Source organism: Rhinolophus hipposideros, assembly GCF_964194185.1.
Source record: "Rhinolophus hipposideros genome assembly, chromosome: 10".
NCBI lineage: Eukaryota > Metazoa > Chordata > Mammalia > Chiroptera > Rhinolophidae > Rhinolophus > Rhinolophus hipposideros.
This window is the reverse complement of record NC_138056.1, coordinates 57,348,806-57,362,993: the sequence shown is the minus strand read 5'-3', so window position 1 is coordinate 57,362,993 and position 14,188 is coordinate 57,348,806. Positions and strand designations below refer to the sequence as shown.

Sequence of the window (14,188 nt, the reverse complement as noted above, 5' to 3'; positions counted from 1 at the left end):
TAACACTTTATTTCCTTTGAATTTTTTTTACAGCTGTTCTCAGTGATATAATGGAGTGTGTATAAACTTATTTTTATCAAGTGTGGAAAGTTAAATACTATTATTTTAATAATTCATATATTTTGACATTATTCTTTTGACAGAAAGCTGAAGAACGTTGTGTAATTAGAGTACAAAGACATGATGTTGCCATATATCTCATGAGCATCCTTCACGTTGAGAGTGTTGTTTTCTGGGTTCACAGTCTTTCCTTTTGGTTGACTGTATACATCACAAAAATGTCACTTTTCTTCTTTTTTTTTTTCTTCCTCTCTCTGCAGAAGGGACCCAGAAATCTTTTGTTTATTCCTTTCTCATTTCAAGTTTTCTTTATTTATTGTCTGTTTCCTGCAGTTTGTCACTTAATTTCTTATTTATAGGATCTTACTAATTTCTGTTTGCCTTTCATTATCTGGGTATATTCTCTATTTCTCTAGTTTTCTTAACTTCTTAAAATAATTGTTTTGCAGATTCTAAAGGGAAAAATATGTACTGTAATTTGTTGGCTGCTCCTGCCCGAGTAGCTGCTTTATTCTTTTTGCATATACTTTACCAAATTTGTGCTTGAATTTTCAATATATATACCAGTTTTATATCCAGATGCTTTTTCCATTTCACAAAACTTCATGTTTTTTTTTTTTTAAAGAGTTAAGCACTGAATTTTCCCAGAGAAGGATGGAAAACGGCAGTTTTCAAACTTTTTCAATTTCTGTAAGTCAGAGTAAAATAGGTAATTTACTAAAGAATTTTTAGATTTCATATCTCTCAAAGGGGTTATTTTGACCTTGGTTAAGAGAATTATTGCAAATCATGAAGCCAAAGACTCTTGATGTTGGGAAATACTTAGCAATTGAGGAGTCATAAAGAGAGCATCTGGTGAGAGAAATAGAGTATTTTTTATATTCAACTACTGATTAGGAGTATGTTATGAAGCAAACAGTAGGCATATTGCTAAAATGATCTGTCAATTGAAATTATTTTACAGTTCTTATGTATTGGGAAAGTGTGCAAATGGTATACTAATGACTTTATACCAGAAAATATTTGAACGGTTAGGTTTTTGGGAAACTGCCCAAGTGTTCCATACATGATAGAATATTTGATCTCTCCTTTAGACCAATTATTGGTTATTTCTTTGGGTGGAAGAATTAGTCAGTGAGAAGATATCAACAAAATCTTGGATTTTTGAAACATTGAATTAAGGCATTCAATTAATTCATACCTTTGCCAATCAATCAATCAATCAATCAATCTCTCACTCTTCAATAACAATATATTCACTAAACTACAAGAATGCTCTTCTTTCTTAATTATATACTCTCTTTATATGCTCTTATTTCTTAATATTTACTGTATAATCATGTCAGTGATTATAAAATATTTTTTTAGTATAAGACTGAGATGTATAAATTTTATTTTCCTTTTTTTTTTTTTTTTTTACTGGAGGAGGAGGACCTGTTCCCCAACTCTAATTTCTGCTCAGGAATTTGTAGCAGTCAAGGCACAAGGGTTCTGTATCCTCAATGTAGGTTGCTTTGTCAGCAAAGGATCATGAGTTTTACCTAGTCTCTTCTGTCCAGTCAGTCATTCTAAATTCCAAGTAGTAAGCTTTCTGCATAAGTTCAGTGTTTAGTAAGTTTCTCAAAGCTATTTCAAGAATTACAGCCAAATCACCTCCATTATGAAACAGTTCTCCTGACCCCAATTTGTTTTAGGATTTAAGACCAAAAGGAATGATGTACTATAAAGTAGAAAATCCTGTGAAAATGTATTACTAAGTTAAAACTTTCAAAGATTATGGGTAAGATTTGTATCCTATTTCTTTTGACGACATCATCTTGCTAGCCACCGAGGCCGTAACTCTGTTAGGGGAAGATTCTGAGGCCTATCATTTTAGAGAGGTATAATATCTTTATCAGTTAAAATGTGATAAGACTTGGAATAAACTTGTTAGGTTCTGTTCTATTTAAAATTCCTCAAGGTAATAAACTATACATTCTTTTAAAAGGTAAAATCATATATATATTTTAGGCAATGGCTTTACTTCCATTTATTTATTCAATTATTTATCCACTCAACAAGATTTATTGAATGCTTGTTATGTACCAGGCACTGTGCTAGGAACATATTTTGCAGTGGGAAATGATATTCAGTTTCTGCTTTTATGGTGCTTCAAGTTTATAAGGTAGACAGATGTGGAAACAGACAATTTCAATGTTGTGTTAACACAGGTTAACACTCTGTGTCACAGAAATAGACGGAGAGCACCCACTCTCATCTAGGGGAGTCAGGGAATTCTTCCTGGGAGATACGACAGTAAAGATGAGACACAGAAGACCAGTAGAGGTTTATCAGACAATGTGGGGAATAGTATGATGCTGTTTCAGATCATTATTTATTTTCTTTGCTACCATATCACCACAGCATTTATCTTCTCCTCCTTCTCCTTCTCCTTCTCCTTCTCCTTCTCCTTCTCCTTCTCCTTCTCCTTCTCCTTCTCCTTCTCCTTCTCCTTCTCCTTCTCCTTCTCCTTCTCCTCCTTCTCCTTCTTCTTCTTCATCATCATCATCAATAGCAGTAATATTGTGGGAAAAAACCTAGACCAGTAGTCAGAAGACCTGGCTTCTAGGAGAAGGGACAAGATCAGATATCACCGAGATGGATTCTCAGTCTATAAACTTAGGTATGTAAGAAATATCCATTTATTTTCTATAGTTAAACTTTATTTCTGAGTCTCAGTCATTGAATGGTAGACAAAATCACCACTGTATTTTGAGGTTTTCCCTACTTCTCTGGGGTTATGGTAGAGTTCTACCTGGAATGGGGCTATACTCTGGTCATTGATTATGTACACATAATTGCTTACTCTGAGACATGAGTGGTTGTGTCTAGATAGTTCTTTCTGGTCTGGCAGCGATTTGCTGCTTCTACACAGGGATTTTTTTCCCCCCAGAATTTGTTTCTGTTTACTTAGATGCATAGTGACATCATTCCTCTCTGGGGTCTTACTGGCTGCCAGGCAATGTCAGGAAGCAGAGCCTAGATCCCTGTTGCCTTGGGATCCAAAGACTTCTCTCTCTTTTCTTCAGCTGAGAAAATGTTTCTCTAGACTGGGGGCGTGGGATGGGTTATGATATATCTCCCTCTCTCTCTGCATATAACAGAAAATCTCTTTTATCTCTGTAACAAACTCTTTTATTCTGAGGCCTTAGGCTTTGGGAAAGCAAAAAGTAGAACGACTTTTTGTCATTTCTGTTGTGGCAAATTCTTTTTCTCTCCTGGCAAATCCCTCCCCTGAGGCAATAAAGTACAAAACCAGTTACCCACTTGAATGAGAAGAAAGGGAATGGGAAAATTTAGAGAAAGGAAAACATTCACATCTCAAAATGCCAATATCCCACATGTACAATCAAGTTTACACGTCTTCTTATGATGATGTCACCAGGTGACCTTCTGGAAATCATGTAATCCTTCTGAACTTCGGTTTTCTTTTCTAAAAGGGGTTTAATACATTTTTCTCCCATAATATATGTTGTTTCTTTTCCCCTTCAAATAAGATAATGTATATGAATTTCACTTTTGTAAGGTTAGTTAGTGATAGAATTAGGACTTGGAGCTTATCTAATGCTCTCTTCACTGTCTTACTGTGGTGTTCTTTGAACAATTGAAAGGCATTATGTTGCAGTGGAAAGAGCCCGGGCATGGAATCTAGTCTTCACCCTCAGCTGGCTATGTTATCTAAAGAAAATAAACAGACGGAGCTCCAAATTCCTCATCTTCAAACAGGACTATACATACTAATAATACTCACCTCTTAGGATTATTATGACAGTAAAACTATCTAGTCCATGTAAAAATTATTTTGTAAGTAGGAAAGTCTGGTCAACTTCTGGCGCAAGCCTGCTTAGATATGGCAAAGACACAACTGCTTACATACAGGAAATGCCATCCTGTACTTTTTAATAGATTATGATAGCATTTCTTAGGAGTATTTTTTCTCTTTTAATGATACTAAAGTAATTTGTAAACCATCCAGTATGTACAAAATGACTACAGTCTTTAGATCCGCCTTAAATCTGGCCATTTTTCCCACAGTTTAAATTCAAGTTTTATCAATTTTTTTCATTTTTCTCGTTTATTACAACATTTATTATAATGATGCGTATTTCAACATTCAGTTGAACTGTAATTTGCTCTTTTCTACCTTTCTATTTATCACTATTTAATCTTACACTTTTCCCATTGTTCTCAATTCTATAGAAAATCTGAAAACATGACTTATCTGAAAGGTAGTAATGTAAATTCACTATTTTATACTAATATATCTTTGTTTCAATAGAGGAAATATCCTAATGAACAGGTGTTTGTTGAAGTATATTAAGTATTTTTTTTGGGGGGGGTTGAGGGGATAAAGTATAATTGCTAAGGACAATTACAGAAAAAAGAAACCGTGTGCTCCTTTCCCAATAAGTAAAGTTTCAGAATGGCATAATACATACAAGTATGGACTTTGGTGACAGATAGGCCAAGATTCGAATGCCGGTTCAAGCATTTACTGGTTGTGTAGCGGTGGACTAATTACTTCATTTCTCTCAATTTAAGTTTCCTCATTTGCAAAATGTGTATAGTAGTGTTTCACAGGGTTCTTGTAAAGATTGAATAAGGTGATCTACGCAGAATGCTTCGCATTGTTTAACAAATGCTAGCTAATCTTACTAGTAATGAAATGACACCTTTGTTTTATCACCTTGAACTGTAAATTTTAATATTAAAACACTTCTTTAGAAAGACCTGGTACAAAGGTAACTTTTCTGTTGGCATTCATCATTTTATTATTTTCATATGACTGTCCTTAATTTACAAAATAACAAAAACAATAACATCAACAATAAGAATTCAGCTAATAAAATATTTTTATTTGCTAGTCATCATGTCTCATAAGTAATGGTCAAAATTGGGGCTGCAATTTTGCATATATTCTTTAAAAATGGTATGAGAGAAAAGAAAACCTAATTGTTCTTGCTTGTTTTAATTGATATATATCACACTGTAGTCGAGGTGATCTTTTTAGAACTTTGAAAAATGGTCACGCTTATCTTCATTTAAAAATCTTCCATGGCTTGTTATTCCGCATTGGGTATAAGGCCAAACTTAACATGGGCTATATGGCATCAACTTACTTCCGTGCCTGGTACCTCATCATTGCATTATTGCACTCTAATTTACTTTTTACTTTGTTGAAATTTCCTATTTAATTATCTTTACTTTTAGACAAAGATCTCTGAGAGGTAGAATATTGCCTATCTTGTTCAGTATTGAGTTCCTGATGTCTGGAACATAGTAAGATACTTAATAAATATTTGATCAATGAATGAAAGAATTCATTATTTCTATCTATCAGAGTTTTAAAGATGGGACCATTTTCATTTATATGTTATGAATACAATTTTTTAATAAACACATGTGAAAATTAGTGATTCAATATGTAACCTTAGATTCTAAAATTCAGTGATATATTTCATATCTGATTGGTCATTTTATTTATTTATTTTCATAGAAATATGCTCAACTCTTTCTGGAGGATTAAGGGTGGTATTGTGGAGAGAACACTATACTTAGAATCAAAAGGTTTAGAATTAAGCTTTAAGTCTGTTATTTAGTAGCTCTGTGATCTTGGATAAGCCACTGTGAATTTCAGTTTTATGTGTAACAGGCATAAAATGACTTCTCAGTGATGAGAATCAGATAAGATAATGCATGTAAAAGTTCTTTCTAAACTGTAAAAAATGTTGCATAAATTTATGTCAAGAATTTTATTGTTCTGAATGCTTTGCTCTTGAAGACTTGTTTATTAAGTTTATCCTTTCCTCTACTATAGTTTGATCTTAGTTTTCCTAACATGTACTCTATAATTCTTCTTTGTTTTTAGTTGTGGTGAGTAATTTTGTGTTATCCTTTCCTTCTTTCTAACAGTTCATTTGTTAGCACTATTGCCATTAGCTGTTTAAAATTATTTGTAATGCTATTCTTAAACCTAAAAGAGTTGAACCTTAATTAACAGACACATGATTACCTACAATTTCAGTTATGTAACATTCACTGTATCCTTTGCATTGCACATTTCATGCAAAAAAATTTATACAAAAAGTGATTTCCCCCCATTTCCTCCTGTGCCTACCTTCAGGTAATCCAAATTTAGTTTCATTCTTTCAGTAGGTTCAGGAGTCCCATGAAGATAGATTTCCTTTAACGAAGAAAATAGGAGGCCATTATATTGGCAATTCAGTTGAAAAATTCTCTACTTATACCTGGTTATTTGAACATCAATTAAAATATTAGTCTTGACTTACTTGGATAATTATTTCAACTTTCCACTTTGTTTAACTTGTAACTATCAACATCTGACTAGGGATTTTTGGCTTGTATAACATGATCCTTATCATCTTGTCTTATTTTGTTGTTGCTTAATTTATTGTTTTTGTATAGGTATGTAGTTTTAGGTTACTCTCAATCTCAAGCTTTCATTAATCAGAAGCAAGAATTTAAGTGGAGAGAGACAAAGGGCATAATGGAATTGACCCCAGTTGGTGATAAAGGGCAGCCACTATTCTAGCATTAGATGATGGCACTCAAAAGCCTACGTCTGAGAGAGTCTTGACCAATTGACCATTTGTTTTTTCTGATATTCTAGCGTCTTCTTTTTAATGTGTCAGATTTTTCTCTTACAGACATGAGAGGCATAATAAACTCTGTTGGTTTAGAGAACATCTAGCTGCTTTGAAGCAATACAGTGTCTTCTCTAAGTAGTCACTTAATAAATATGTGTTGAATGAATTAGTGAAAATCTCCTTATGTAGCAAATTATATTTGTGGATGTGGTTATGGGAATGCTATTGATACATTTTATTAAATTTATTGGGGCGACATTGGTTAATAAAAATTATATAGGTTCCAAGTGTACAATTCTATAATACATCGTCTGTATATTGCACTGTGTGCTCACCACCCAAATTCAAATCTCCTTCATCACCATATATTTGACCCCTTTTACCCTTTTATATCTCTTCCCCCACTCATCTTTCCCTTTGGTAACAACCATACTCTTGTCTGTGTTTATGAGTGTTTGTTTGTTTGATTGGTTGTTGCTTTCTATTTTATATCCCATATATGAGTAAAATCATATGGTTCTTGAATTTTTTGGTGTGACATAGTTTGCTTAGCGTGATATTCTCACGATCTATCCATGTTGTCACAAATGGCAGTATTTCTTCTCTTCTTATGGCTGATAATATTCCATTGTGTATCTGTACCCCATCTTTATCCACTCATCTATCAAAGGACACTTGGATTATTTCCATGTCTGGCCACCGTGAATAATGCTGCAATGAACATAGGGATACATATATCTTGACGAATAAATGTTTTTAAATTTTTGGGGTAAATACTCAGAAGAGGGACTGCTGAGTCTTATAGTAACTCTATTCTTAATTTTTTTGAGGAACCTCCATACTGGCTGTACCAACTGGTTTTCCATACTGGCTGTACCAACTTACATTCCCACCAACAGTGTATGAGGCTTCCTTTTTCTTCACAGCCTCTCCAACACTTATTACTTGTCTTGTTGATAATAGCCATTCTAACAGGTGTGAGGTGGTATCTCATTATGGTTTTGATTTGCATTTCCTTAATAGCTAGTGAAGTTGAGCATCTTTTCATATATCTGTTGGCTATTTGAGTTTTCTTGGGAGAGGGGCCTGTTCAGGTCCTCTGCTCATTTTTTAATTGGATTGTTTGTCTTTTTGTTGTTGAGTTGTATGAGTTCTTTATATGTTTTGGACATTAACTCCTAATCGGAGGTGTTGCTTGCAAATTATTGATACATTTTTGAGAACTGACACAAGAATAAAAGATCAGAATAAGTGAATACCCACAAAAATGCCATAGAAGTGAAAAAGAGCTTAAAAATTATAATTTAGAAAAAAAAAAGAGAAAAAGATGCTTGGAACTTAGTAAAATTCCAAAACCTATCTAACAAATGAAGAAATGAAAAAGACTGAAACTTGAGGCACTAGAGATAATCAGATAGAATCCAAAGATACATATAAGTATTGAGGGATGTGTAGTATAATTATTATATTATTGATTACTTACATTAGTAGTTAGGAATGGGTTAGAAAGTGAGGTCAGTAAGCCACTGTCATTTCAGGGAAACTGCTGATCATTTAATTATTGAAAAAATAGGAATTCAAATATTTGTCCTTGATTTAAAGTGTTGTTAAAAATATTATGATGATGATAAAGTATGAAATTATTTTTAAATTATCAAAATTAATTTTTAAATGTTACTAATTTTAAAATTAATTTTATGGAATTATTAAAAAGTATTAAATTTGTATAAATTTTTAATAAAAACATTAAAGTCCTATGCAGATGTATTAGAGAGGTCTCCCTATGCACCCATATTCATTTTTATATTTCTAACCTTCTGTAAAAAAACTAATTACACGATGTCCTCCATTCGTTACTGCTGATTGAAATTCTCCTTTCTTTTGAGAGAGTAAGCTTGAGATTTGCTGTATCATGTGGAAGTATTAGGGAAGACCTCATTGATAAGGTGACATATAAGCAGAAATATGAAAGAAGTGAAGGAATAAGCTTTACGGATATTTGAGGAAAGAATGTTTAAGCAGAATAGCAAGTATAGAGGCCCGAAGAGTTCTTGTATATTGAGAAAGAGCAGGGAGACCAGTGTGGTTGGAGTAGACTGAGCCAGAGGAGGATGTAAGAGCTGAAGTCAGAGAGGCAGGCCTTTGCTGAATGAAATGGGGAGTCCCTGGAGGGTTTGAGTTGAGGAGTGATGTGATGTGACGTATGATCTTTTTGGCTGCTGTGTTTAGAAATGACTGTAGGAGGGCAAATGTGACCACACATAGACTAGTAGGAGGTTATTGCAGTAATGCAGGGGATAGATGATGGTGGCCTGTATCAGTGTGGTAGCATTGGAGGTGGCAAGAAGTGATAGGATTCTGCATATTATTTGATGCTAGAGCCAATTGGATTTACTGATGAATTAGATGTAGGGAATCAGAGAAGGAGAAAAATGAATGATGACTCCAATGATTTTTGGCTTGAACAGTTGGGAGGATCAGAGATGGAGAAAATTGCAGAAGTAGATTGGGGGTGGTAGATAAGATCTGGAGTTCAGTTTTGACAAGTTAAGTTTGAGATGCTTCCATTTCCAAATGGAAATGTTGATTATACAGTTGGATATGAGTCTGGATTTCAGGGTAAAGGTCTGAGATGTAGATACAAATTTGGGAGTCTTGAGAGTACTGATAGTATTTGAAGCCAGGGGACTAGATAAGGTTACCTAGGGAGTAAGAATAGATAAAATATCCAGATGTTTAGAGGATTGAGGACTGAAGAAGACCAGTAAAAGTGATTGAGAAGAGGCAGCCATGATATAGGGGGAGAAGCTAGAAGAGAATGCTGCGATGGAAGCAGTAGTGTGCTGGAATAGACTCACACCTCCTTGCAAGAGCCTATTTTTACATTTTCAATAAATTTGCAAGCTATTATTTTTAAAGAAAGATAATGAAATTCAATTAATAGACATGTTACATACTTGTACATGTTGCTTAGGGCTGCAAAGTTACCGTAGTTACTAGAAGATCAAACATCTCAGGAAAGCAGAGCCATTAAATCTTTCAACGTATAGAAATTCAGCAATTTTGATAGGTTATGGACCTTCATTTTGGGGGCTTTTCCAATTGACCTTGTGTTGTTTCTTCATCTTTCTGTTTTACATCTTTCTGGAGAGGGCCTCCAGTTTGAGGGGTGACTCTGAGGATCTGCCTGTCCCAGCAGAACCCTGGGTGTCTAGACCAGCATTCTGATGGCCTGCCCTTGCTAAAGATGCAACATTATTTACCACAGCTTCTACATCACTCATGTTTGATGTATCTGTCCTCATAGCAACATCTTCTGTTCTGCTTTTCTATGGATGAATCAGCCAAATCAGCATTTACAGGCTGATTTTGAACACAGCCATTTAAAAATGAAATCCTATAAACTTACATTAAATATTAATAAATCATATGAAAAGTAATACTTAAAACTCATCACTTCCTTATTAATTGTTTTACATTTTGATACCATGTATGCTCTTTAGGTTATTTACACCTATTGCTCTGTATGATGGAAAAGCTATGTGGTGGTGCACTGCTGGACATCTCTTCCCAAGTCTGCATTCAGTGACGTCATGTTGATAGCTTGAAATTGGCCATGGTGGGAATATTTACACCTTGGAAATTGCAACTGCTACAAATCAAGGCTTGATTTATTATTTTCCTGATGATAAAATGATAAAATGTTAATAATGCAAGTGCAAGTTAAAAGTATATTATGTGTGTCGTGTTTACATTGTGGGTAGCACAGAAATTGAGGAAATATTTGTTTACTATGCGAAAATTATCTGATTCAACAAAGAAATCACATCATTGGTGAAGGAGTGAGTGAAGCTTTATCACATAAGCGATCTTTGTTGTTTCGTTTTCATCTTACTCATTAATGTAACAGAAGAAAATATCAAGCAACATTCCTATTGGAACTACTCATTCATCAACTACAACCCTAAATTGGCTACGATTATATGAATTTGGCAAAAACCAACAAAAATATTCTTGGGAATCAACTGACTATAAGGAATTTATAATAAGAAGTTGGATATTTTATTTGTACATTTCATATGACACATCCTTTATACCAGTAAAATTTATAGTAATAAATTTACAGATGTATTGATGCACACTTTTTTTTTCTTTTTTTAACCCATAGAACTGGTTGTAAAACATTTACCAGTATACATCTGCTTGGAAGCCTAGTGAAGAAAGTGTTTCAGGACTGCAACAGTATTAAATGCTGCTGTTGGTCAAGTGAGATGACTAAGAATCAAACTCTGGATTTAGTAATATGGAGATGATAGATAGGTAATTTGACAAAAGCTATTTTCATGGAATTACAGGAAAAAAGGTCAGAGTAGAGTGGACTCAAGAAAGAATGAAAGGAAAAGAAGTAGAGACCGTAAGTAATTCATGGAGTTTTGCTATAGAAGAGAATGCAGAAATAGGGACTATAATTAGTTGGAGAGGAATGGATAGTAAAGTTTTTTTTTAAATCACTGATATTACAGTTTATTTGTATACTGACGGGAATGATTGAATGGAGAGGAAAACAACTGATGATGGAGCAATGTCCTTGAGTAGGCTAAAGAGAAGAGGTTCAGGTGCTCAAGTAGAGGAGCTGGTCGTAGAGCAAAGCACAAATATTTTATCCATAATAACAGAAATGAAGGAAAATATAGGAGTGCAGTTACAGGTAAGTCAGTAAATATTCCGTTAGGAGCTTGTGGAAGTTCTCTTCTGATTTTCCATGACATAGGTGGGAAGCCAGATCATCAGCTGAGAATGGCTGTGGGGAAGAACAGTCGGAAGGTTTAGGAGAAAGGAGATAAGAAATAAAGTGCTCCATAAATATGAACTGTTCTGATTATAATTGGTATTTAGTCTGTGAAAGGGTTAGATTGGAAGGGGGAGAGGGCTTTTTAAATTTAAAGACAATTAGTTGTCTTTGTGGTAATCATTTCAAAATGTACACCTATATTAAAACTTCACATTGTATACCTTAAATCCATACCATTTTATTTATCAATCATATCTCAGTAAAGCTGGAAGAAAAAGAATGAACCTCAAAGCTGGGCAATTTTGATGAAGATCCATCATATGCTTTGAAAATATAAGGTAAGAAGAGAAAAGCTCTGGTCAGGTGGAGAAGCGCCAGGAACACCATTGTAGGAAGTGCCACTCATTCAAAGTAAAGTTCTTACTCATGACAGAGTCTGGGCAAAGGATGAACTTGGGGAAAATCGATGATAATTCCAGTTGGCTTTCACTCCAGATGAGACCCATAAAAAATCATTTTCATAAATGTGCCTTGTGTATTAAAAGTTTGCATATATTAATTCCTCAGACAGTCACTCCTTAAACAGAGAGAGAACAAATAAAAAATGTATAAATCATAAAACTAGGAAATTACTGGTCACTTCAATTGTTTCCATTTTCTTCAGAAGCTTTCTAAGCATAGTTTTACAAAACACTAGTTGGTGATGAAAGCAGTTGTTCACTGGTTAAGGTGAGTCTTGCCCTCTCTCGTAATGCATTTCAGGTCTGAGTAAATCAGTCACTGTTTTTATATTCTTTGTGGTACATAAGTATTGCTTAGTTAAAAGCATGCCACTTGACATTCTCCAAGTACATCGTCATGTTGGAAAAATAAAGTTAAATCTCATAAAAAAAAAAGACCATCATTATCTATTACACACAAAGGCACTGTCTCTCTCGTGACTTTTTCAAGGATATTTTGTGTTGTGGTGGGTAAAGACATGTATTCAAGAAGCCATGATATAACAGTATGTATTAAGAATGCCTATGGTATTTGTGTAGGCAAAATGGTTTGGAAGAAGGGGGGTAGCAATTACTTTTAACTGTCAGAAATGGCTTTATGGAAGAGCGAGCATTTGAGTTACGTCTAACTTAAGGGAAGGTATGTTTTCGGTTGACTTGTTGATTGCTTTCTATATACTAGACTTCGTACTAAGTATAGCATAATTTAATCCTATTACCTGTGAGGAAGTTAAAGCTCAGAAAGGCTAGCTTGTTAAAAATCACACAGAGTAAGTACATTTTAGACCTAGATCTAGCTGACAACAAACCCTTTCCAATATTGCACACTGATTCTAGGGAGAGATAGTGGTATGGGGGAGCACATTCCAATAAGGGAGCAGGAGGAACAAAGAAAAGTGCAAAGGTAAGAAAAAGTAGAGAGAGAAAGTGTGTGTGTGTGTGTGTGTGTGTGTGTGTGTGTGTGTGTGTAGTGGGTACTGGAGGGGGAAAGTGAGTAATCCAATGTTAGTTGGGCACTGTGTGTATGTATAATGGGGGGAAATGAGGCTGAAAATACAAGTTGTAAAAAGATCATGGGAGGGGGATCTTGCAGGTCAAGTTAAGGAATCTGGACATTATTTTGTAGGAAGTCATCAATTTTCAAATAATTTTCCAGACAAGAGAGAATCACGTCTGCTATGTGATCGTCACTTGGCCAGCATTGCTCTCAGGACTTTTGTTTCATAGTTAAAGGTTCTTTTGGAAGACAGGATTCTAGAAATAAAAGGGGGTTCTTAAAATTAAGAGTTGAATGTCCTTCTCAATTTCATGTAGTAGTTTATGGAATTTATGATTTATTAAATTATTTTTTTGTGTCACGAAATTAAGAATACAACCATGGGATAGTTTAATGTTAGCTTACTATTTTTCCAAAGTCATAAGATAGAATTTTAAAATCATGTTTTTCAGATACTGACCGAGCTTTATCATTGCTGGAAGAGTACTGCAAAAAATTAAGGAAACCAGAAGAGCAGCAGTTGAAAAATGCTGTTAAAAAGGTGATGGGTATCTTTAGGAGCAGCTTATTCCAAGCTTTGCTAGGTATGTATTAAAAAATTATGTATTATTGTAATGGTCAGAATTGGGCTTAATAGCTTAAGTAATATGGTCAGAGAACCTGATGTTAACCAAATTTAAAACTGGAATAATTTTTCTTGATAGTAGAAAAAAAAAGATTTGTTCTTTCTTCTTGTTTAAAGCTAACCTAAAAAGAATTGTTATAGAATAGAAATAAAGTGTAGATTATTAAAAAACATATATGTTGAAAGAATGTTTTGTATAGGAAGGAAAGTTTACACAGGAAAAAAAATCTGACTACTTTGTTACAAAAAATTGAGGACAAATATGGTAGGGAAGGAAGTTGCCTTCTTCTAGAGAAGGAATTGCCAGTACAAAAAAATAATGGGTCACATTCTACTCACAATCACAGTTCTACTTTTATTCTATTCTTAAAACAAAAACTAAAATATTCTTTTCCTCATCTCGTGAAAGTTTATGATCCAAATTAAAACGTATATTGATTAAAATCTCAGTGCTTTGGAATCTTTTTGTCAATTTGTCATGAATCTAACTATGTAATGTTTAACTCTATGTTTATTCTCTAATTTATCAAAGATTGTGAAGAAAATCAAGGATACGGTTTATTTATG

General features: G+C 34.0%; 1 protein-coding gene across 1 annotated transcript in view; it reads left to right on the top strand.

Moving 5' to 3' along the window:
* DLG2 (discs large MAGUK scaffold protein 2) overlaps window positions 1–14,188 on the top strand; it is a 1,856,054-nt gene that overhangs the window by 4,831 nt on the left and 1,837,035 nt on the right. The window contains exon 2 of the mRNA XM_081064693.1: window positions 13,449–13,580. Coding sequence (XP_080920819.1) covers window positions 13,449–13,580 — 132 coding nt within the window. The remainder of the gene's footprint in view (window positions 1–13,448; window positions 13,581–14,188) is intronic.